Source organism: Solanum lycopersicum, chromosome 12 (genome assembly GCF_036512215.1).
Source record: "Solanum lycopersicum chromosome 12, SLM_r2.1".
Lineage (NCBI taxonomy): Eukaryota > Viridiplantae > Streptophyta > Magnoliopsida > Solanales > Solanaceae > Solanum > Solanum lycopersicum.
This window is the reverse complement of record NC_090811.1, coordinates 6543050-6567912: the sequence shown is the minus strand read 5'-3', so window position 1 is coordinate 6567912 and position 24863 is coordinate 6543050. Positions and strand designations below refer to the sequence as shown.

The 24863-nt window shown below is 33.2% G+C and overlaps 2 protein-coding genes across 2 annotated transcripts; one reads left to right on the top strand and one right to left on the bottom strand.

The window, feature by feature from the left end:
* The first annotated feature begins 13073 nt into the window (after positions 1 to 13073).
* LOC104644862 (agamous-like MADS-box protein AGL90) lies at positions 13074 to 13733 on the top strand. The gene has a single exon (XM_010315655.4). The coding sequence runs from the start codon at positions 13074 to 13076 to the stop codon at positions 13731 to 13733; it is 660 nt and encodes a 219-aa protein (XP_010313957.1).
* Positions 13734 to 15017: 1284 nt separating this feature from the next.
* LOC101250373 (GPI-anchored protein LLG1-like) lies at positions 15018 to 17350 on the bottom strand. The gene is made up of 3 exons (XM_004251896.5): positions 17122 to 17350; positions 16951 to 17007; positions 15018 to 15558 (listed from the first exon to the last, which is right to left on the bottom strand). Exons 1-3 carry the CDS (start codon positions 17207 to 17209, stop codon positions 15182 to 15184), a joined length of 522 nt encoding a protein of 173 aa, XP_004251944.1. The 5' UTR covers positions 17210 to 17350; the 3' UTR covers positions 15018 to 15181.
* Positions 17351 to 24863: the final 7513 nt, after the last annotated feature.

Genomic DNA, 24863 nt, shown 5'->3' with positions numbered 1-24863 from the left:
ACGAGGAGAGGGTAGCCAGGTCAACGGGCGTTGAACTAATGCGAACCGCCTGTTTAATGGAGGAGTAAGCTGATGGGAGCCCCCGAACGACGCACATGACGAGATATTTTTCGGGAATGATTTCGTTCACGGTGTCGAGGGCTATGATGATGGTGGAGACCTCATCTAAATACTCCGCCATAGTTTTCGTGCCTTTGGTAATTGTGTGGAGACGATCACACAATTGAAAAATATGAGAGTGGGAAATTGATGCATAGCGTGTTGCGAGGGCCATCCATAGGGATGAAGCAGTTGTATAGGATCGGACATGTTTCTGAACCGTGGGAGAGATGACCGCAATCAAACATGATCGGATCTGGCCATCCACAGCTTTCCAGGCGGCATGGGCTGGATTGGTTTTTTCTGATTTGTCCGTGGCGGTGATGACTGCCGGCGGCGGTTCTGTGCTTCCATCGACGTATTTGAGAAGGTAATTGGCCTCAAGGGCTGTAAGAACGGTGATTTTCCATGTAGGGTAATTTATGTCTGATAATTTTTTGGGAATCAGGGCATGAAGATGCCTGAGAAGGAGTTTAACGCCAGAAGGAAGTGAATCGAGAGGATCCACCTCGGTTGTCATGGCTGCCGCCACCCAAGAGAAGAGAGGGAACGATCGGTGCCCTAAAGAGAGAAAAAAAACCTAGAGAAAAGAAGATCTAGGTTTTCTGGCTCTTGATACCATGAAGGAATATTGATTGTATTGAAGTGTTAAGGGAATACATGGGAGATATATATAGGAGATATAGGAAGGAGTACTAATCCTAATAGGACTAGGATTAGGAGTACTAATCCTAATAGGACTAGGATTAGTACACAGTAAATACTAATATTATTTTATACTATTTATTTAATACTAGCTGTTATTAAATTTCATAATGAAGCTATCTGTTATTTTCTTTGGTTAGTTTTTGACGATATGTATCTATATCATTATCTAGGAAGAAGAAAAGAGACCAGTAGATGATGGAAAATACATGAATATGATGATATCAGAAACAATTTACTGATATTTAGTTGTCTTTTAACCTACCAAACTAATAGAGCACATTGAATCATAATACATAAAATTTATTTTAGTTTCAAAATTCAAAGAGTCACTGAATTGGAAGAGTCATGTATTATTAAAGTGAAGTTGTTGAACTTCATATTTCATCATTATGTAATTAAAATATTAGTATTTAATAAATAAATTAATTTTCTTTTATTTAGTGAAAGGGAAAAATGGTAATTCAACTTTGAATATTTGAGCTTCCCACTTATAATAATATATGATTCATCTTCTCCTCCTTTGGCTCCTTCTGCTTCTTCTCCTTATACTTCTGCTTCTCTTTCTCTTTCTACATTTGCTACTTCTCCTCGCTCAGCTTCGGCTACGACTTTGGCTTTGGAAATTGAGAGATTATTTTTTAGACAAAGTTTATTTTAATTATTTATTTAATTAATTAAATTAAATAGCCAAAACATTTTCAATTATTTAGTTGAGATTAACAGAAACGTTTCAAATTTTTAGTTGATTAACCCGACCCGACTCTGGTGCGTGTGACACGTTTTATTTAAAATCTTTCCCATTTTATTTAAATTTCCTACCATTTGGAAATGACTATTCTGAAAGGTTGCAACTTTCAGGAACAGTCAGGACCATTTGAAAGGTTGCAAACTTTCATTAATGGTCGTGTGGATTGTGAAAGGGTTGCAACCTTTCAGAACCTATTTCTCTTGCCTATAAATACCATTCATTGTTCAAAAAATTTCCTTACGAATTATTTTTAAAGGTTGAAATCTTTCATTAATGGTCGTGTGGATTGTGAAAGGGTTGCAACCTTTCAGAACCTGTTCCTCTTGCCTATAAATACCATTCCTTTTTCAAAAAATTTCCTTACGAATTTTTCTAATTTTTTCTTCTTCTTCTACACAAAGTTTCTTCGTGTACTTTACTGCTGTTAAATGGTTTGCTGACACCAAGGGCGGAGCCATGTTGGCTCCAGCGTGTCCAATTGGACACCCTTTGTCGAAAAGTTAAGTTATATATACACATACAATTTTGATGTAATATTGATATATATAGAATTTGGACCCCCTAAAAATCCTAAATTAAGTGCAGCGGAGTTGGTAATTGCTAGTGATATCCTACTCTTTGTTCGGGTTTGATTCCCCACAAGGGTGATTCTTTTTTCTTTAATTAATTTGACGTCTTGAATTAAATTAGGTGAATTGACATACAGAATTTTAACATAAATATTTAGCAGCTTAGTGGTAAATGTGTCTTTAATTGCTTCAGGAACCCGATTTCAACTCCCTTTTCTACTACTCTTTTTTTAAAAAAATTAAAAATGAATTATTCCTTTAAATTTTAATATCTTTTCATTGTGGAATAAGATTTCCTAAAATATAATATTTTTTCCTTGAATTTAATATTATTTCCTTGTGGGTTTTTTCAATTAAAATTGAATTATTTTCTTAAATTTTAATACATTTTCCTTGTGTAAAAGATTCCCTTAATTTTTTTTAAACAAAAAATTGTGTTATGGAATAATGTTTTCTTTATCTATAAATAGGAGACGCGATAACCCAAATTATATCACCATATTATTAAGAATAGAATCTCAATATTTCTAGACAGTTGTATAATGTCTTATGTAGAAAAGAAAAAATTTCATCGAGTACAATTGTACTAACATTTTTGAATTATGTTTTCAATAGTATTTTATTTTCTTCACGTTGGTTGTGAATTATACACTTGTAATTTTACTTAAAAAATTACTTATATTTAATTAAATATTGCTTAACTTGATTATTTGTTTGGTAGTTTAAATTATCACTTTTTTTAAAAAAAAATTACTGTTAAAAGTTTGGATAGCCTTGATGAAATTCATAGATACGCTACTGACTGACACTAGAGTTTTGAGTATCAATAGAGCTGGTGGTTGAGATAATTCTATCTTGGGAGGACATATTCCAAATCAAACCTCGGATACTAGAGGGCAATAATTTCCTTAAGGGGACATTGTGCATTGGGCTTGATCTTTTTCTGTTCTTATTTTCCAGATTATTGTACGTTTTACAGAGTTTAGTTTTTTTCTGAATTAATTTATGTTCATCTCTTTTACTGACTCATTAAACTTTGGTAACTTCGTGTTTCTACAAAGTTTTTTAAACACAGATTGGCAACATATTATGCCTTGTAAGACACGTGTGTATATTTGTACAATTTTATACAAGTATATGAGCCTACTTGTACACAATAAATGTAAGAAGATATGGTTATCCGCTAAAATCAAGTTAAAGATCATGTTTATACATTATGTCTTGCAGTAAATATGCACATGATATGGAGGAAGAGGAACCCATAGCAACTCAATTGGAAACAAGAAAGTATGGTAAGGATATTCTTAGATATCAAAGAAGTTGAAACAATCAAATAACATTGTGATGCAAAAGGAGGTAGCTAAAACAGTCAAATAACATTGTGATGCAAAAGGAGGTAAACAACTCGAAGTCTTGAATGCATATATAAATCAAACAAACTTATTTCTAAAAAAATATGATAATAAGAACAACAATGAAGAAACTGCATAAAACAAGTTTTAAAGGTTTTGTAGAGTTGTGGAAAAAACAGTTTTTATTATCCAAGAATGTGGCCTCTTTAGGTCACAATAGCTAGAAGAAGAGTTAACAATGTTATCTATATTCTTAAACCTCTCGAACATTTTTTGATCCTCAAGTATCAATGTAGGCCTAGTAACTAAGGGCGTAGTAGCGCCTATAAAAGGCAGACCCTCGAGTCTAGGAGCTACTACTGCGACTTGCTAACTTAGTGGGATCTGAAAGACATGTCTTGCATGCTGGTCAGGAGTCTATCCTCCTACCTTAGCCTGAGAACCACCAGATACACTAGGCAAAATATCAACCAGAGTCATTTTTTCCAAGAATCTGAGCATACATTCCAAAGTATTCTAAAGTTGTGTAACAACATACCTGGATGGAGCCTGACTTTGACTACATCTTCATTCTAAACTTGATCATTCTTAAAACACTGCCAAAACTGTCATATGACTTACCGAGATATAAAATACTTCAACTAAGTGGATCCACTAATTTATGCTAAAAAGCACTCAGAAATCAACTAAACAGTATGAGCCTTTATACCCACGTTGGCTACACGGTTATTGACACATTGAGTTGTTCTGAACTCGTCTCAACATCGGTGCCCAATACTACTCCCAAAATATGCTCAATCCATATGTTTAAAAATAAAACTCTTTCAGTGGTTTGAGATAATTACTCAAAAACTAGCTCAAAGACGCTCTTGGAAATCTTTATTTCCTCTATTGTTTAAATGTTAAAACATTTACTCTTTGAGAATACTTAGTTATCATATACTCTTTTGAAGAAATGAACTACATTTGTTACTTTTACTTAACTCAAGCTCAGGACTTAAAACAAGTTTAAAACAATTGCGAAAGACTTCTTCAAAGAACTTTCTAGATTTGACTCTTAATTTTGCTTGAATTTGAACTTGTGGATTCAAAGTTTAGGAGTCGTTTAAAGTAGTTAGAAACGATAAGAAGTGTTAGTACACTATAGAAAGACTAAGATGGGCTAAACGACGAAAAACAGGTCGGGGCGGACGACCCAAATGCAAAGATGGCACGCCGCGCTAGCCCCAAAGTTTAGAGAGCTATTTCTGACCCACTGCCCCAACTGCCCTGGCGCATCAGGTACGCGCCACTCCGGCTTCCCCCTGTAAAAACTGATAATTTTTTCGACTCGTTTTCTAATCTTAATTCAATTAATTTCGATTCTTTTTCTCAATTTCTCTTTAGATTGAAAAACCAAAACATATACACAAGAATCTAACTCAAACAACTCTAATAACAACACTATAATATCAAAAAAAACTCCTCAATATCATCCCAAATTCAAGAACAAAAGCAATTCAAGAATATGCATTAAGAACATTCGAACATTCAAATATATAGGACGAATTCACACTGAAAAAACATGGTTGGTGCGTAGGTGAACGAACCCAACGTTGTGTGAACTCACATACTTCGTATGATAAAATCCTTGGGAAATTTGCAATCCTCGAGAAATCGACGAATCTAGACCTTTTCTTCACCTTTCTCCTTTTGAGTTCTTTCTCTAAAAACCCTATTGTGATTTTGCAATTGTGTAAACTGAACCAATTCAGTTTAGACCCCAATTTAATTACTAAAAACAAATTTAATTAATTGGTTATGGAAAAAATAGAAATACCCCTTTAAAATTCGGTTGTCTTTCTTTTTCTAGACAGCCCCAACTTTGAATGGGCATATCTCCCTCATACGAGCTCAAAAATTAACAAACTCAGCGGCCTTGGAAGATATCAAATACCTTTCGTTCTATATCTTAAGGCACACATAAATCATCATGTATTGAGAGTTATGGTCATTTGAGGTTGACCCAAAACTCATAATTAACATAACTCTCGACAAATTTCAGATTTTCATACTTTCCAAGAATGGTTCTTTCTAATTATAGCTCCTTCGATTAACAAGGTGTTACAATATTTCTCCCTTGGAACATTCGTCCTCGAAAGAGATCATTCAAAGTAGACTAACGGTGTAACATCTAACATTCAGCTCAAATATCCAACAAACAAATCTAACACATTCGATATATCAATTAAAGAGTACTAAGAAGAGAATTAGTAACTTGATCTGGAATTTCTCCGGACTCAAAGAGATGTGGATATCTCTTCTTCATGTCCTCCTTAGCCTCACATGTAGCTTACTCAAAAAACTACTTTCTCCATAGTAGTTTGACTAATGCTACTTCCTTAGTCCTCAACTTGCGAACTTGGCGATCTAGAATATGAACCAAAATCTCCTCATCAGATAAGCTATCCATAATACTTATATCTTCCGTTGGTATAATTAGTGAAGGATCTCCCATACACTTTTTCAATATAGAGATGTAAAACACTAGATGAATTGCTGCTAACTCTTGCAGTAGCTCCAAATTATAAGCTACATTACCAATTCTTTTGGATATTTTGGAAGGGCCAATATACCAAGGACTAATCTTCCCCTTGTTGCCAAATCTAATAACGCCCTTCGTGGGTGAAACTTTTAAAAAATACCTAATCATTTACTTCAAACTCTAAGTCCCTTCTCCTAATATCAGTGCAGGACTTTTTGACAATCCTATGTTGTTTTCAACCCTTCTTGAATAACTTTCACCTTCTCCATAGCTTAATGAACTAAGTCTGGTCCTATCAACCCACTTCACCAACATCAAACCATCCGATTGGAGATCTGCATCATCTGCCATAAAGATCTTCATAAAGAGTCATCTAGATGTTAGAATGGTAGCTATTGTTGTAAGCAACCTCAATAAGAGGTAGATGATCATCCCAATTACCTTTAAAATTAATCACACAGACCCTCAACATATCTTATGAAGTGTGAATAGTGCGGTCCGCTTGACTATATGTTTGAGGATGAAAAGTAGTACTCAAGTTCACCTTTGAGTCCAAACCTTTCTGAAACGATTTTTAGAACTGTGTAGTAAATTGTGCATCTCTATCTGATATAATCAAAGTTGAGACTCCATGAAGTCTTACTACCTTTTGAATGTATAACTTAGAATAATCTTCTACTGAATGGGTAGTCTTTACTGGCAAAAAGTGGGATGATTTAATCATTCTATCAATAATCATCCAAATGAATCATGTTGCCTGTGAGACCGCAGAAAGCTAGTAATGAAATCCATATTAATCATCTCCCACTTCCATTCTGAGAGTTCCATGTTCTAAGACATACCACTGGGACTTTGGTGCTCTACTTTAACTTGTTGAAAATTCGGTCATTTAGCAACGAACTCAGGAATACCTTTTTCATACTATTCCACCAATATACTTCTCTCAAGTCACAATACATCTTTGTGGATGAATGAAATATATGTATCTATGAGCTTTCTCCATGATACACTTTTGGAGTTGGTACGTACAACCTACCTTGATACCTCAATACACCATCTCCCCCTTGTTCAGAAGCCATCACTTTTTGCTTATGAACATTTGCCTTCAATTCAAGAAAAATAAGATATTGGTCTTGTTTCTTTTTAACTTCAGTTACTAATGATGATTCAACTTTTTTCATCACCACTACTCCTCCTTCTGTGACTCTATTAATCGAACTCCTAATCGTGTAGGTCTATGCACATCTTTCGCTAACTCTCTATTTTCTTCCTCAAAATGGGCAGTACTACCAATAGACAACCTTCTCAAGGCATCAACAATTATCCTTACATGGGTAATAAATAATACTCATGGAATAATCCTTGAGTAACTCTAACCACCTTCTCTAGTTGAGATTAAGTTCTTTCTAGCTTAATACATACTAAATACTCTTATAGTCGGTGAACACATCCACATGAACACCATAAAGATGATAACACCATATTTTCAAAGCAAAATACTACAATAGACAAATCTAGATCATGCTTTGGATAATTTTTCTCGTGAACTTTCATTTTTTTAAGGCATAAGCTCTAACTTTACCACTCTGCATTAATACACAACCTAAACAATCTCTAGACGCATTAAATATACGACAAAGCCTTGCTTACCCTATGGTAAGCTCAATAATAGGTAGTGATGAACCTACTTTCAATTACTGAAACTAGTCAAAGGGGGTGAAATAGATGAGAACCCCTCGAAGAACCTTGTATAATATCCAACCAATCCCTAGAAACTCTTAAAATCAGTTGGAGATCTGGGTTTAAGCAAATTCTACACTTCTTTATTTTATGAATACTAAAATCCTATCAATGGAATAAATATGGCCTAAGAATGTCATAGACTCAAGAAACAACTCACACTTAGAAAACTTAACGTATAACTCCTCACCTTTTAGAGTTTGGAAAGTTATTCTGAGATTACTAGCATGATCTTCCTCACTCCTAAGAATATATATTAAATTGTCATCAATGAATACGATAGAAAACATATCTAAATAAGGCTTGAATACTTTATTCATAAGGTCCATGAATAATCTTGGAGCATTGGTCAAACGAAAGGACATAACTAGAAACTCATAGTGACTATAGTGGGTCCTTAAAGTTCTCTTGGGAATATCATTCTCTTACTCTCAACTAACGATACCTAAATCTGAGGTCTATCTTTGAAAAACAAATGTCACACTGAATTGATCGAATAGATCATCAATTCTCAAAAAAGGATACTTATTATTGATAGTAACCTTGTTCAACTGACGGCAATCTATACACATTTTAAGGGAACAATCCTTCTTTCTCACAAATAAGATTAGAGCGCCCCAAGGTGAGACACTTGGTCGAATTAATCCCTTCTCAGGGAGATCTTTCAACTGCTCTTCTAGTTCTTTTGACTTCTCTAGTGCCATCCTATATGGAGGAATAGATTTAGGACGAGTATAAGGAAGAATATCTACATCGAAATCTATTTTCTCTCAGAAGGGACTCTAGGAAAATCATCTGGAAAGACATCTAGAATCTAATCACGACTGGAACTTACTGAATAAGAGGTGTCTCAATACTAGAATCGTTAACTTGGACAAAGTGATAGACATAACCCTTGGAAACTAAATTTATCGCCTTAAGGTACAAAATAAAACGAATCGTAGGCACTGATGAAATATTCTTTCACTCAAAGAATGGCTCATTAGGAAAATCGAAATTAACAACTCAATTTCTACAACCGAATGAGGCGTAACAAGCATAAAGTTATTCCATACTTAGAATGACATCAAAAATCTATCATGTCTAACTTAACTTAATCATCTATGGTGATCTTGTGATTGACGAAAATGGTACAATCAAGATAGACTCTCAAACTCACCAACAAGTGTAGAAATATTGAAGAGCTCAATAAGTTTCTCAAGAAGAACATAAAATTTCATTGTAACATAAGGAGTTAAAAAATATAGATACGCTCCAAGATCTAGAAAATCATAAGCATCAAAACTAAAGACATTGATCATGCCAGTGACATCATATTCTCTTGCTTTGTAGACTAGTGATAACATATAGACACTTTGCTCCTCCACCAGGCCCTGAACTAGATCCTCTAGGTGCATCCCTGTCCACTAAGAAGATTGGGATTTATTGCCTCTATTACCATTACATTGTCTTCTCTTAGGGCACTTTTTCATGAAGTGTCCCTCTTGACCACATTGAAACAACCAGTAGAGCCATCGTCACAAACACTTGGGTGTTTCCTACCACACTTAGCACATGTAGTATCTTAATTACCTACTTGTGCCACACTACCCTAGACTGAGCCAGTCTAGCTCTAAAATTCTGCAAATTCTGACTATTGTACGCACCTTTATTCCTGAGTGCAGGTGCACTAGTGGATGATGAAGCAAGTCCCTTTTATTTTTGTTTGAAAGAAGACTGGTTCATATTACTCTTTTACTACCCGAACTCATTTCCTGTCTTAGCTTTCATGTTTCTAAATTCTTCTATATCCATCAAATTCTCATCCATAACCTATTGCACATGAATCGTGAGTCTCACTATGTCCATGTCTCCTATTAACATAGCTAACTTGCCCTCTTTAGTTCACAAACGAGACAATCCAGAAACAAACAGACTCATCATGCTCCTTATATCAGCAACCATCTCCGAAGTATATTTAGAAAGTTCGGTGAACTTTAAACTGTATTCATGAACACTTATAATTTCCTTCTTAAGGGTAAGAAGTTCTCGTACCTTGGGTTTTTTCAGTTAACAGGGAAAGAAACGCCCCAAGAAGTTATTCTCAAACATACCCCAACTCAAAATTGGTGCACCCTTAGCTCTACCCTTCTTCCACTGGTTAGATCAAGTCCTAGCAACACTCTTCAGTTGATAGGCAGTTTGTTCTACTCGCTCAGCATTGACAACGTGCATAACCTCAAACACTTTCCGTAGTTCCTCTACAAAAATTTTCAGATCCTTAGTGACACTTGAATTAATGAAGCTTTGAGGATTCACCCTTAGAAACTCACGAATCCTTGAAGTATTTGCCACTCCCTATCAATTCTCTTTCTATCCATCTTGATTGATCAAAGCTTGACTTAACATTCCGATCACCTCTCTGAACTCAGTATTGATAAACTCCTATTAGGGTTGAATTTCTGGTGCACGAGGTACCCTCGCTCTTCAGTATTTAACTCAAGTCTTAATATAAACAACTGAAAATGAAAGACTAATGAACTATAACTATCCGTCTATGAAGCCTCTAAAACTATAAGAGATGTGGGAACACGACCTTTGATCATCCTAACAACTGTAATACTAAAACAATATAAAAAGGGAACCTTTGGAAAGCAATCAGTCTTACTAAATGACTCTGAATGCTCAACAGGATCAACGAAGCGCTAGATATTGATCTTGGTTAGTTGTACCTACATCATAAAATAATGCAGGCCAAATGATATCAGTACATTGAATGTACAAGCATGTGAGGAGAATTCTAAGCAAAATGTAAGCTTGTATGGAATCTCAAAGAAATACTTACCTCAACTTTACTCATCTCATGGATAACTTAACTCAATGTAGAAATAAACAACAGTAAAGATGTAGTTTACATAGATCATTTAAAATAGTAGATAATATCACAAAGTATTGGAAAATACTATAATATCTTAGTCGTGTATAAGAATACAAAAATAAACTTTTTTTGGAAGATTCTCTAATCGACAACCATCACTATGAGCTATGTGATGAAACACGGTCTCACCCATTCTTACAAAACTGTCCTATAACCTATCGGGATATAAACGCCTCAATTAAGTGGATCCACTAGTCTATGCTAAAAAACATTAAAGAATCATCTAAAAAGTATGACCCTTTCTACCCACATTTGTTACATGATTTATGGAGACATTGAGTTGTTATGAACTCGTTCCCCCCGGTGCTCAATACTACTTTCAAAATGTACTCAGTTCATATGTTTAAAAACCACAACTCTTGGAAATTGGTGTTTCCTTTCTTTTTTAAATGTGGAAACATTTACTATTTTGGAATACTTAGCTCCCGTATACACTTTTGAAGAGATGAATTTCATTTGTTACTTTTATTTAACTCCAAACTCAAGTCTTAAAACAAGTTTAAAATATTTGCAAAAGACTTCTTGAAATAACTCTAAGAACTCTCTAGACTTAGCTTTTAACTTTCCTTGAATTTGAAATTATGAATTAGAATGTATGATTCTTGTTTCTAGATGATTTCTAGATGTTTAGAAGTCATTTAGAGATTTATAATCGTTAGGAAGTATTAGTACACTTTAGAAGGACTCAAACGTGCTCAACGACGAAAAACAGGTTGGCGCGGACGACCCTGGCGCACTGTTGGCACGCCGCGTCTGCCCATACTTCAGAGAGACATTTATGATGCACTGCTGGCGCGATGCCCCAACCTCCTGGCGCATCCGAGGTTGCCGCTCCAACTTCCCCCTAGTTAAATCTGACTAACTTTCCAACTCGTTTTGTGATCTTAATTCAATTAATTTCGATTCTTTTTCTCAATTTCTCTTTAGATTTAGATACCCAAAGCATATAAACAAGAATCCAACTCAAACAACTCTAGTAACAACACTATAATCTTAAGAAACTCATCAATATTATGCCAAATTCAAGAACGAAAGCAATTCAAGAACATGCATCAAGAACATTCAAACACTCAACTATTTAGGTCGAATTCACATTGAAATAAACATAGTTGGCGCGTAAGTAAACGAACCCAACGTTGTCTGAACTCACATACCTTGTAGGATGAAATCCTTGGGATAATCCGCAATCAATTCCTTAAGAAATCGACGAATGTAGACCTTTTCATCTCTTTTCTCCTCTTGGGTTTTTTCTCTATAAACCCTAGAGTGATTTGGCAATTGTGTAAACTAAACAAATTAAATTTAGAGCCTAATTAATTTACTAAAAACGAATTAAATTAATTGGATACGGAGAAGACCAAAATACCCCTTTAAAATTCGGTTATCTTTCCTTTTCTAGACAACCCCAACTTCGAACGGGCATATCTCCCTCATACCAGCTCAAAAATTAGCAAGCTCGGCGGCTTTGGAAAAATAATTCAAATGCCTCTCATTCAATATCTTATGGCACACCTAGATCATCATGTATTGATACCTAACTTAACTCTTGTCCCAAACCTCATACTAACATAACTCTTGCCAAATTTCAGATTTTCATACTTTCAGAAAATGGTTCTTTCTAATTCTAGCTCCTTCAATTAGCGAGGTGTTATAATAAATTATGTGTATACTTTTTACCTTCACACTTCTATTATATCTATGAAAGCTTTGAGTTTTAAGACTTCATTTTGCTAATGTTATTATTTATGTATGATAGTTTGATACTAATTTTGGTGGAGGGTTGACTTACCTACCAATGGGATAGTGCAAGTGCCATCATGCCTTATGATTTTGAATCATCACACTTCTGATTTTTGAAAAAGGAATTATTCTTCTTTAATAATTCTCATCACATATATAAAAACATATTTCATTCGATATATTATTGTCAATCTTTAACGAAAAAAATATTATAATTAATCAGAAGTACTCTTATATTTTCCTACACCATGCTTGACGTAAAAAATTTTATCGGTCGAAATATTGAAATTTGATGCAAAAATGTTTTCTAAGGATATATAAATGTCTTTTGTAAAGCATATATTCAATAAACATTTTCAACCAAATAAGCCCGTGTAAAAAGGTTAGAGTAATTGTTTTATTATCTATATATCTCCAAAAATAATCATGGAATATGACCTGTACAATTTCAATTTGAATATTAACAATATTCATCCTTTTAAGGAAAAAAAATAATAATTTCCTTAAAATCAGATTACACTAATCAAATTATTTAAAATTTGGAACCTAAATTATGAAAGTTCTTAATTTGACTACATTGATAATTCTTGTTTAACAACTATAAAAGCCACACATCTCTTCAAGTTTTATATATTCTACTCCAAAAGAAAATATTCTTTTTGTTCAAGTATCAAATATGGCTAGAAAAAGGCTCAGAGATGCTAGGAACTACAGTGAAAATGTGAGAAACTCCATCTTAGATCTAAGAGAAACAAGTTTGTTCAAGAAAGCCGAAGAGCTTTCTATCTTGTGTGACATAGAAGTCGCCATAATTATTTTTAGGCCAGGAAAAATCCAACCTATTGCTTGGAAATCCGCAAGTCTGGCTCAGGATGTCTTGACGAGGTATTTAAGCTTTGTTGAGTTCAAAAGGCTTGAAAAGTTGGTCACACATGAAGAATATCTTCAAAAGAAAGTTGATAAAAAAGAAGAACAAATTAGCAAATTACAGAAACTGAATGAGGCAAAAGAAATGGAAATCCTCTTCAACGAACTAGTGGAGGGAAAAAGTATTAATGAACTTGATGCTAGAGAAATGAAAGGTTTGCTAAAGGTGTTTGCTGCAAAAATGGCTAAACTTGATGAAAGAAAGAAAGAACTAAACCAGCCTCCAAATCCTCCGTCCAACAAAGAAAACATTACCTTATCAGCAAATCCAATGGAAGAGTCATTCAATGACCCGGTGTTTATTCATACTATAGCTACATTAGGGGATGGAAGCGGTATAGAGCCTGCACCTAAAGAAGGCAATGACGTCAATGTTGAAGATGATGGACATTACAAGGACCTCGATTGAGAATGTAATAATTATAATGTTCTATCATTGTTTCTGCATGTTCTCTTTTCATAGTGTGTGTCTTACTTTGTTGCATTTTTCTTTTCATTTCATGTTATTGTACTTTTATTTCAATCATTTATGAATGTTATTCTATTTTGTTGGAAAAATGAACTAATATTGTTCGATTAATAAGTTATTTTTGTCAAAATTTCGGACTAAGTTGAATATTTATTTTTAGTCGTATATATTTTATTTCTCTTAAGTTTAGCAACCTATGTTATTTGATACAAAAGATACTTCATGTGTGTTAATATTTAGGAATATCTACCCTGTATATTGTATCCTATTAAAATCCATCAAAGAAAAGCCTCAAATTCAATAAACTTCCCAACATCACAAATTTTGTTTATAGTATATAATCAGTGCATACATGATGAATGAATAATCACTATATAATTAGTATATCTCCATTTACAATGTATAAGTATTTATCATCCCATAATCATTAGATTTTTCCGATTTTTCTTAGGTTTTGGAATAAATGAATAAATTGGATTTCAAGATCTTTTTGTGTGTGTGTGTGCGGGGGGGGGGGGGGGGGGGGTTATTTGAAAATGATAAGGATTGACAACACCGCGAGACAAAGAGGCAAGGATTCCCATGGGGGATTGACAACACCGCGAGACAAAGAGGCAAGGATTCCCATGGGGGATTTCTCCAATTATGAGTGATATTTCATGTTTAAAGTCAATTGATATAGTGAAGAAAAGAGTAAGGGCATTATTTGGAGATCGACTCAAAGAGTATTTTTAGGCTAATGATATTTTATTGTTATACCTTGTAATCATGTTGTGCCAACCAACCATTTGTGTAATTAGTAGTAATAGACAACCAATAATTATCTTGTGTCTTGTTTATCTTCCATAATTTACTTTATTACAAAGTTATTCAAAGACCATATCCTTTGAGTGCTTAGGAGACAACTAATCTAAAAAAAAACTCTCTTGGATACTTTGGATGCACTAAATTATTACTATCCTTTAAATTCAAAACTTATATTAAAAACAATAGAATGTGGTTCTAGCTGGTTTCTAACAGAGGTCCACAAGGGTGGGTGCACTGGCCAATATCAGCAGTACTAAGTGTCAACCTCTGCTTTTTATTGGGGCGCTGTTTTTTGTATTTAGTTTCTGCTAGTTTCTCAAAGCAAATATCTCTCTCTCTTAATTAACCGGTGCATGTGCATTTCCATCTATACATGTGGGTCCATATCTGCTTATAGCATAATTGAGAATGACTACATGGGAAATTCAAGTGTAATAAGGTATACCACCATATAGGTGCAAATCGATCGAATCATACATACATACATACATAAATATGTAAAAAATCGTCAATAACAATCTAAAAATCAAACCTTTAAATACAGAAATATGAGCAAAACCTGTTCTCTTGTGATATAAATATCAGAAAAGCAACATCAACATCAAGATCCCCATAAAAGTTGTGGCAAAACTGTAAACTAGTGATAGTTTACAGTTTATCTGGCTGCTACTAGTATCATCGCGATCAGCTGATTGTGATGGTGCTAATGCAGGACAAGGCAGACCTTGCTGTGTACCTTTGCACACACTGGCAAAAAGACCAGTTGGGTAATGTCCATACTGATTGATGTAACCGTGCATTACAGAGATACAGTCATTTGATTGATTATTCAGACTTTCGACGAAAGGACAAGCAAACTGTAAAAAAGCATCGCAACATTGTTTGCCTGGGTATCGTGGTGGCTTGCATTGGCTAGTGATGATAGTGTAGTTCTGAAACTCAAAGCTAACAGGACAAGCTGCATTGAGTAAAGGAAACTCAAATTATCTTTCAAGTTAGTTTGTGAAGTGATCAATTACGTATTGCATCTAAGAATAAGCATTCAATGACTTGTCACACCTATGTTGCTCGGACTTTTCAAAAATATCATCAGATGAGTATCGAATTCTTCAAAAGTAGCTACATAATATCTTTGAAGAGTTTGAACAACTTAGTCTCAGCTAAGTGAACTAATCCCTCTATTTCATATTACTTGAACATTGTTGAGTTGGCACAACTTTACTTAGAGAAGTATTTTACTAAACTAATGATTAATAATGAGTTGGAACTTTCAATTTGACTACCACCAATTTATGTAGTTATTTAATACTGAGGATAACATGGGATAGAAATAATAAAAATCTCTTAATTTACTAAAATGAACAAATAACATAAAACATCCATTATCTTTAGCATAGGGGACAAGTAAAATAAAACAGAAAAGAATGTGTTTGTGGAAAGGGTATATTGCATAAGCAAACATTCAAACTTTGCCTCAACTGGCAAGTAAATATTCCAACTTTGAATATACACATCTAGACATTTTAGCTCGTCTCTGTTGTTATTAGTTGAACACTCCAACTAATAAAATAATCATCTAAACGTCTCAAATATTTGTGTCACGTTAACATCGAATGTCCATAAGATATACTAAAGACGAGTTGGAATGCTTAGTTATTAGTTCAAACCAAATTGAAGTGTGTAGATGTACACTATAAAATTAGAGTGCCTTATTGCCAGCTAAGGTCAAATTTGAGCTTTTGGTTGTATATTATGCCTTGTGGAAATCCAGGACTATGGGGATAGTTTATTCCCCAAAGTAGCCATTGTTTATCCAAAATTAGTTCTGATTTCCTTCTATCCAAGACTGCAACCAAACATCCCAAAGATATCCTCTGCCAAGGGAAAAATGAGGTAAACTGACATAACTATAGTACTAGTGTCGGTTGAAATAAGTTATTTCGAAATTAATTATTTTGGGATATAAGTTATGTCATCATACATATAAGATAATATATTCTATACGGTGGGATAAATATCCATAATTATTTAATATCTCCAATCAAAATGCAGAATAAAAATATTTAAATAATTAAAATTACCATATTTATTAAGTACAAATAAATAAAACCTATCGCTTAGTCACAAAGAGATTCCCTAGTTCAACACCAAAAGAATATGCAACAAAACTAGACTCAACAAATTAACAAATTTCAAAAAGGAAAACCCCTTTTCATTCCCCAAATAAAAGGAAATTTTCACACAAAGAGACATTAAAATATGAGATACCAAGAATATCCCCACAACAAATTATCAAAATTCAATAAAATAATATTTAATTTGAGTACACAAAAAGTAGCATGGAGATTACCATCCTTAGCCTGAAGAAGATTTCTCCCAGTTGAAATTGGGTACACAAAAATTCTATCTGTGGCAAAAAAAAATTGGTATCTAACATTGAATACACTAAAACCAAAAACACACTAATTACAATAATAATATAAAGGAAGAGTTAGTGCAGAAAAAGAAAAAAAATAAAAACCTGATATAGAAATTGAAGTCAAGGCTCCATGTAGAAGAGAGAAAAATAAAAGTAGGATAAAACAAGAGCAATAATATCTCCACTGCATTATTGTCTTTAACTTTCACAAGAGGGTCTCTCCTTATCTATTTAAATAATAATGATAAGAAAAAAATAAATAGATATAGAGCTCACATTTAATTTTCATCTCATTAATTGTTGGGATAAGACAAAAAATATTTTTTAGATTATGATCGAAATTTTAGAGAGAGATTCTTAATTAAACTAAGATACTATTATTCTCTAAATTAATTTTTTAAATATTTTGTATATATTTTTTGCTTACATGACATTCAAACATATCTCACGCACATCAATTATGTGAAGTCTCGAAATGTGTATGTTATCTAATAATATACAAAATTACACAAAAATGAGTTCGAGGAGTGATACGAACTTAGTGTATTTAAACTAGGGAAAAGGGTCTGATATACCCCTCAACTTTGTCATTTAGAGCTAATATATCCCTTGTTATGAAAGTGGCTCATATATACCCCTACTTGTAAACAAATGACTCACATATACCCTTTTTCTCTAACGGAAATGAAAAAAAAAATTAATCTAAATTTTTATTATTATTTTCTAAAAAATATAATCCCATATGAGTAAATTAATCCTTGTCAAACATATTTTTTTTTACTTTTTTTTGTTTCAATGACTAATTTATAATTATTATTTTGATAATCAAATTTATTTATGTTTCACTAATATTCTTGTAAAACTTATTGTAGATAACCAAATTTTTTCTTCGAATACGAAATTAAATTACAATACACACAAAAAAATAGTTTAATTTTTTATTCTTTAAACTAAGGAATGAAAGAAAACAACAAAATAAGAATAAGAAATTCAAATAATTATAATAAAAGAAGTCAAAAAATAATTTATCTATGAAAAAAATTAAAATATACCTGAAACTTTGATAGAAGAATCATATATACCCCTAAATAATTTTTTTTAAAAAAATTGAAGTAATAAATATAAATTTAAAACTAATTTTTTAACTTTCGTTAAATGAAGGGTATATGTGAGTCATTTTGTAACGGCAGGGGTATATGTGAGCCGTTTGTATAACGGTAAAGGCATATATGAGCCACTTTTATAACGAGGGATATATCAACTCTAAATGACGAAGTTGACGGATATATCAGACCCTTTTCCTTTTAAACTATATTTATGAAATTTCAATCATTGTCTAAGGATCCTTAATTATTTTGTAAATGATTTTATGTTTTTTCTACCTTCCACAGTTACATGGTAGTTATGTCTCTATTGGATGAAAAATAAATTAGGCATGCTATTTTTTTAAAAAAAAATAAAAATTGGACACGTGGCACTAACAAAGGATGTTCCAAGAAGTTGGTTCAAAGGAATATGCCGGGTAAAGGTCAACCTTTACCTTGGTAAGTTAGAAAAATTGTCCATTTTTCTATGTTATTATTTGTTAGATGTTTAAGAAGATAGTTTTTACAATTTAAAGAAGGTAAAAGTATTCATTATCCTTCTAAACTTTAACCTTTTTACTCAATGTACACCTAAACTTTATTTTGTTTCAATTACCCCCTAAACTTGCTTATTCATCCTACACGTACACCTTTTCTGTCCACCTGGTATAGAAACTGAAATCAAACTCTACAAGGCGCGTGAGATAGCAATTTTTTGCCACATCATAAAGTTAAGTTACAACGGCAATATACGTAAAAATCTATTTTTTTTAAATATTTGGATTATTTTAAGAATTTTTCTCTCTCTATTCTCTACCTATTTATTCTTCTTTAACCCTTCTCCCTTTTCAAATTTCATATTTTTCTCACTTTTTTTGTTTTAATTGTTATTGCTAAATTCATGAACAATAACAGGATACTTGTTTGTTTAGTGGGGCTCCTCCAATTCTGAAAATTTCATGGACAAATGACAATTCCGGACGAAGATTTTTCGGTTATAGACACTATAGGGTATGTATTGTTACTCCTTTTTTGTTTTTTATTTGACAAGTTCGTATTATGCAATTTCATTTTTTTAACTTTGATTTTATGAAATGCAGTCCTCATTTTGAAATTCTTGTAAATTTTTTGATTGGTATAATCCTGAACTTCCGACCCAAGCGAATATTGTAATTTTGGGTTTGTTGAAGAAAACCAACAAACAAGAAAAACAACTCAAGTGCAAATGGATATTGAAACTGATTTTGGGTATTAGTTTGATATGCAATGTGGTATTGTTCTTTTATTTAGTGTGTCGTTGAATTATTTTTAATGCAATTGTTATTAAGGCAAAATCATTTGGTTGTAGGGTACTCATTTTGTGGATTAGTTTGGTTTGGTGTTCTAGTAATGTATGTTTTTGCTGATCAATCTATATTTACATGTAATAGGTACTATGATACCATGAAATAATAACATGAAGGCAACAAACGTAACATAACTAGTGCTTTCTTGATCATAAAAAAGAAGCATCATAGTGTTTCATTGTTTCAACCAACAACCACAATAACTTATGTTAACCAGCAAAACATAAAACAATCACTACTTTAAGGTTAGTTGAACAACCACACAAGCACCAAAACACTAAACAGTAACTACTTTAAGTTTGTTTGAACAACCATAGATTCATCATAACATAAAACACTATTTCAAGTTTGGTTGAACAACCACAGAACCATCAAAACATAAAACACTATTTCAAGTTTGGTTGGACACCCACACAACCACACAACTAAGAAGTTTTCTTTGAGAGTGATTTTCCTTTAGCTTGTGACCTTGTTTGAATGTCATCAGCTTTTGATCTGGTTTGAATACGACGCATAACACTTTTGACTTGAAGTTCTCTTTGAGTCATGGCCTGTTTGTCTTTTCACTTCAGTCCCTTGGTAGGTTTAAAACCAATATCACCTGTCACATGTGCAGAACTCGCCACACAAGTATGAATCCTCCTTCTGCTAGACAATCCTTGCTACAGTATCAACTACATAGTTATTTTGGGACTCACATTTAGAAGACAGATATAATTTTGACAGTTTATGAGACACTTACATTAATACACGTATATCCAGTATCAGCAACAAATACACCTTGTCCAACAACTTTAGGCCTCTTCCTGTAACCATTTCCTGCACCTCTTCTTGTACCAGTCTTACTGGTGCTTGCTCTTTCATAATGACCTCTACCCCTCTTTTTTCCAGTGGTGGACTAATATGAGTGAAAAAAAAAACACAACAAGACATTAAATTTAATAAGTAATCTAAAATAATTTATAAAAACAAATCAATATGAATGTACCTCTTAACTGGGTGTTGGTGTAGACTTAGTTTAGAATTTTTTGGACAATTTCTCTTGTTATGATTTGGTCCTTTGCAAAATGAACATGTCATTATTGTCCCCATTCTTGGCAACTTTCCAGCTTTTCTCACATCACCAATTTCTCTTCTTCTGTTCTTTGGTGGCCTACTAGGCATTTGTCTTGCCTCAGGTGGTTCAACCATTGGGTTTCTGCTTTCAGGCCACATTTTTATGTTTGGGACTGGTTGAATGAAATGAAATATGTCTTTATATATGTGTCTTTTCTATACCAACTAGATATTGCTTGTGATGCATCCATGTTCAAGTGGTTCATTGCTGCTATACCATGTGCACATGGGATACCTTTTAATTCCCATGATCTGCAACTACATTTTTGTTGACCCAAGTTCACAGTATACTTGTATGTCCCTTCTAACACTTCAAATCCAACATCACCATTCCATTCAATGTTGCACTGCATTGATCTTGTTACATTTGTATTGAATACCATCATTGCCATTGGAGATATTCCATCTGTCCATGTTTCAGCAAATGCTCTTGATTTACTCACTCTACTCATCACCTTAACTCTAATTTCTTCCAACATAGTTACAATGTTCTTGTTCCTAGGTCCCAAGATCCAAGAATTGAAACTCTCTGCCATGTTGCTATCTATACTATCACACTTTGAAAATGTTTGAATAAAAGCTTTGCAACATGTCTCCTTGTTGTATTTGATAAGGGATTCAACAAGACATATTCCCAGCTTGGACAGGTCATTTATATTGTACTTAAATTGTGCCTTAAATGTTGATCTAGCACAAGCCCAAAATTTCTTCTTTCTCTCTAAGCCTCTGAAGTTTTTTGTGACCAATTTGCTAATATGTGTCTAGCACACATTCTGTGCTCACATTCTGGAAATAGTTCATCAACATCTGCTATTAGTCCCTGTAGTTGCAAAGCAAAAAAAAAAAGCAAGTTAAATTTTAGTCAAATTAAATTAGCAATTACATTAAACATAAACAAAAGAAAGATATTCAATTACCTTTTGCATATCACTAATGATAGTTAGCTGGGAACCATTTCCTAGATTAAGATCATCTTTCAGAATGGTTATGAACCATTTCCATGTCAACTTGCTTTCAGTATCAATTACTGCCCATGCTATTGGATACATTTGGTTGTTTGCATCTTTTGCAACAGCTACCAAAAGTTGACCCCTACAAATTCCCTTTAGAAAACACCCTATCCAGCCCTATACATCTTCTGCATCCTTGTTGAAAACCCTTTTTCATAGCATCAAAACAAATATAAAAAGAGTGAAATTGTTTCATCCCATTTCCTGATTCTGAATCTTTAAGCTTCACAACACAAGTGCTACCAGAACTTGTTTGGCGTAACATATCCTTGTAGTCTAGGATTCTATTAAATTCTGTCATATGATCTCCCATAATTTCCTTTAAAATAATTTTTCTTATTTTTAAACAAACTGTCTTGCCTACATGAACATTCAACTCTTTCCTCGCCAATTCTTGTATCTCCCACCTTTTTATACTAGCTTGAGAAATAATCCTATCTTTCAGATACTTGCATAATAACTTTGAATTACACAAAATATTATTGGTGGTACTGGTATATTTATGCCTTTGATTGTATGTCTTGATAGTAAAGTTTCACTCCTTCCTTCCTTGCTTGCATACAACAATACAACCACTTTTATACTTTACTCTCACTCTCGTACTCTCATTCACATACTTATCTAACTCAATTCCTTTTTTATAGCATATTTTGTAACTGCCGCTCTAAATTGCTTTACACTTTCAAATATCAAACCACACTGCCATATTACAATATCACAAGAAGAATCATATACCACCCTATTACTCTTCTTTCTCCCCCTTAAACTCCCTCCTTCAAGTTCATCATCAGAAACAGGTTCTTCTTCATCACTTTGAAAACTATCACAGTCAGAACTGTCATAGTATGGCTCATCCTCTGTTAGCTTACCCTTGAAATTCTTTTTCCCTTTTTCAATATCCTCATAACCTTCATCAAATCAAACTTCACCTAAAAAACCTTTTAGTTTTTCCTTTTTCTTTCTCCTCCTACTTTCTCTAAGTTTTCTCACATCTTCCTTAACAATTCCCAACTCCTCATGCACATCACTTTCATAGTCAATAGACTGGTCAGAACAGACAGAATCACTGTCTATGTCTTCCTCTGCATTTTCTTGGGTAATTGGCTCAACTTCTTGTTGAATAAAAGGTTCAGTTCCTTGTTGGATAGTTGGTTCAACTTCTTCTTCAGTATCATTCCAATCTATTGAAGAATAATCATCATCACTTTCTTGTTCGACCTTTGCAACCCCATCATTTTCAAGTCTTTCAGTAGCTGGAAAGGAAGAAGAGGAACCTAACCCTAGATCTGATTTTTTGGTTGTGCAGTTAGAGATTCCCCATGTGAATTAAAAGACTCAACCACTTGACAAAGATTGACTAATTTGACCTTCACTGGGACCCACATCATCCAGAATAGTGTTATCACACACATAAATATCTATTGTGTCCCCATCATGCATAAATAATGTCATGCTACAAATGTCCATGTCATTTTTCAATTCCACCAAATCAACCCCTAGAGATGGAGCTGCATATGCTTTTCCTAACTTACTAATCCCAAAACACTTATCATAATCTGCAAATTCAGGAATTGATAAATGATCTTCATCCACATTCTCTACATATTCAGTCCTACCCCCAACATATACTGGACCTACCTCACTCACCAAGATACCCCCAAATTTGAACCTTAAATTGAGGTACTTATTAGTCATAGTGTCAACCTATAACCACAATAATAATCAATATATTGTACAATGCAAGCAACAAAATCGAAGCATATATAATAACACCAAAACATAAGCAACACTTGGTTCTTAGTTAGTAGATGTATTACTCATTAACATACAATAGGCATCCCACACAATATACTTAAACAAATTATAAAATACCCCACCATTTAACAATACCAGAAACCCTAATACTTAGAACATTAATTTTACCAAAAAGCCTAAATTTTTAAACGGATTATCGACACCTTAATGCTCATGCATGAATAAGGTAAAAAACTTCATAATAATACATTCATTAAGTGAAAATTCTAGTTGAAAAATATTAGACCCCTAATCGGAAACTATGGCGAAACGTTAAACGAAAAATAGGGCAAAATATGAATGAAAAAGTAAAGAAAATAGACAACAATACATCAAGCCTTCACGAAATCGAGTGGATAATCACTTACTTGTAGACACAATTTCAGACAAGATCCAAAGAAAATTAGGGGTGGGCATTCGGCGTTTCGGTTTTTTTTTTGGTTTTTTCGGTTTTCAATTTTTGTAAATTGTGTACCCAATACTGAACCGAAATATTTCGGTTCGGTTCGATTTTTATTATTTCGATTTTTGTAAATTGTTTGGGCTTTTAAAAATTTACAAACTCTTTTGTTTGATTTTTCAGCTTAATGGGCTAAAAATAGTTACATCAAAAAGTCTTTTACTTTTTACTTTTTTATTTTAAAATTATAATATTTATTATTTAAAATTAATAATTAATATAATATAAATATATTATAATATAATATATTTCGGTAAACCGAAATACCGAATAACACAAAATTACATATCGAAAACCGAACTGAAATACCAAAAAATATAAAAACATATACTGAACATTGAACCGAAAACCGAAAAACCGAAACCGAAATACCAAAAGAATTTGGTTCGGTACGGTGTTTTGATTTTCCGGTGTTTATGCCCAACCCTACAGAAAATTGACCAATCGACCAAACACTTCCCGAAATCTAGCAAGTCTTTACTCCAGAACTACAACTGGCACAAATCTACTCGTTACTCTGTCGATTACACTTTCGTGAGAGGTTTAGAGCAAAACGGAGAAGCTTCTTTCAGATATTTTAAGATTTCTGAATTTTGAAGGTCGGTATTATCTAGGTGGCAAAATATTTATCTAGGTGGCAAAATATTTATCCAGGTGTCGTGCGCGTGTAAACACGATCATATTGAGTGGACAGAAAAGGTGTACGTGTAGGATGAATAAGCAAGTTCAGGGGGGGTAATTGAAACAAAATAAAGTTTAGGTGTACATTGAATAAAAAGCTTCAAGTTCAGGGGGGTAACGAATACTTTTGCCTTTAAAGAATTATTTGATGTTATGCTCAATTAGTTTTTACATTATACTTTCTTTTTCAATTTAAAGATTTATTTGATGTTATGCTCAGTTAGTTTTTAGATTATCCTTTCTTTTTTGATAAATTTTTTTTACATATTTATTCTATTTTATCTTTAGTCTTCAAGGTTTTTCTAATAGAAATAAGAAAAATGGTTTAATATACTCCGTAACTTTGCTATTT

Excerpts from the sequence above, each read along its gene's own strand:
- LOC104644862 (XM_010315655.4), top strand. The coding sequence starts at position 13,074 with ATGGCTAGAAAAAGGCTCAGAGATGCTAGGAACTACAGTGAAAATGTG.
- LOC101250373 (XM_004251896.5), bottom strand. The coding sequence starts at position 17,209 with ATGCAGTGGAGATATTATTGCTCTTGTTTTATCCTACTTTTATTTTTC. Across the intron at positions 17,008-17,121 it reads GACTTCAATTTCTATATCAG|ATAGAATTTTTGTGTACCCA; the intron begins GTTTTTATTTTT and ends TTTTTGCCACAG. Across the intron at positions 15,559-16,950 it reads TCTTCTTCAGGCTAAGGATG|CTTGTCCTGTTAGCTTTGAG; the intron begins GTAATCTCCATG and ends TACTCAATGCAG.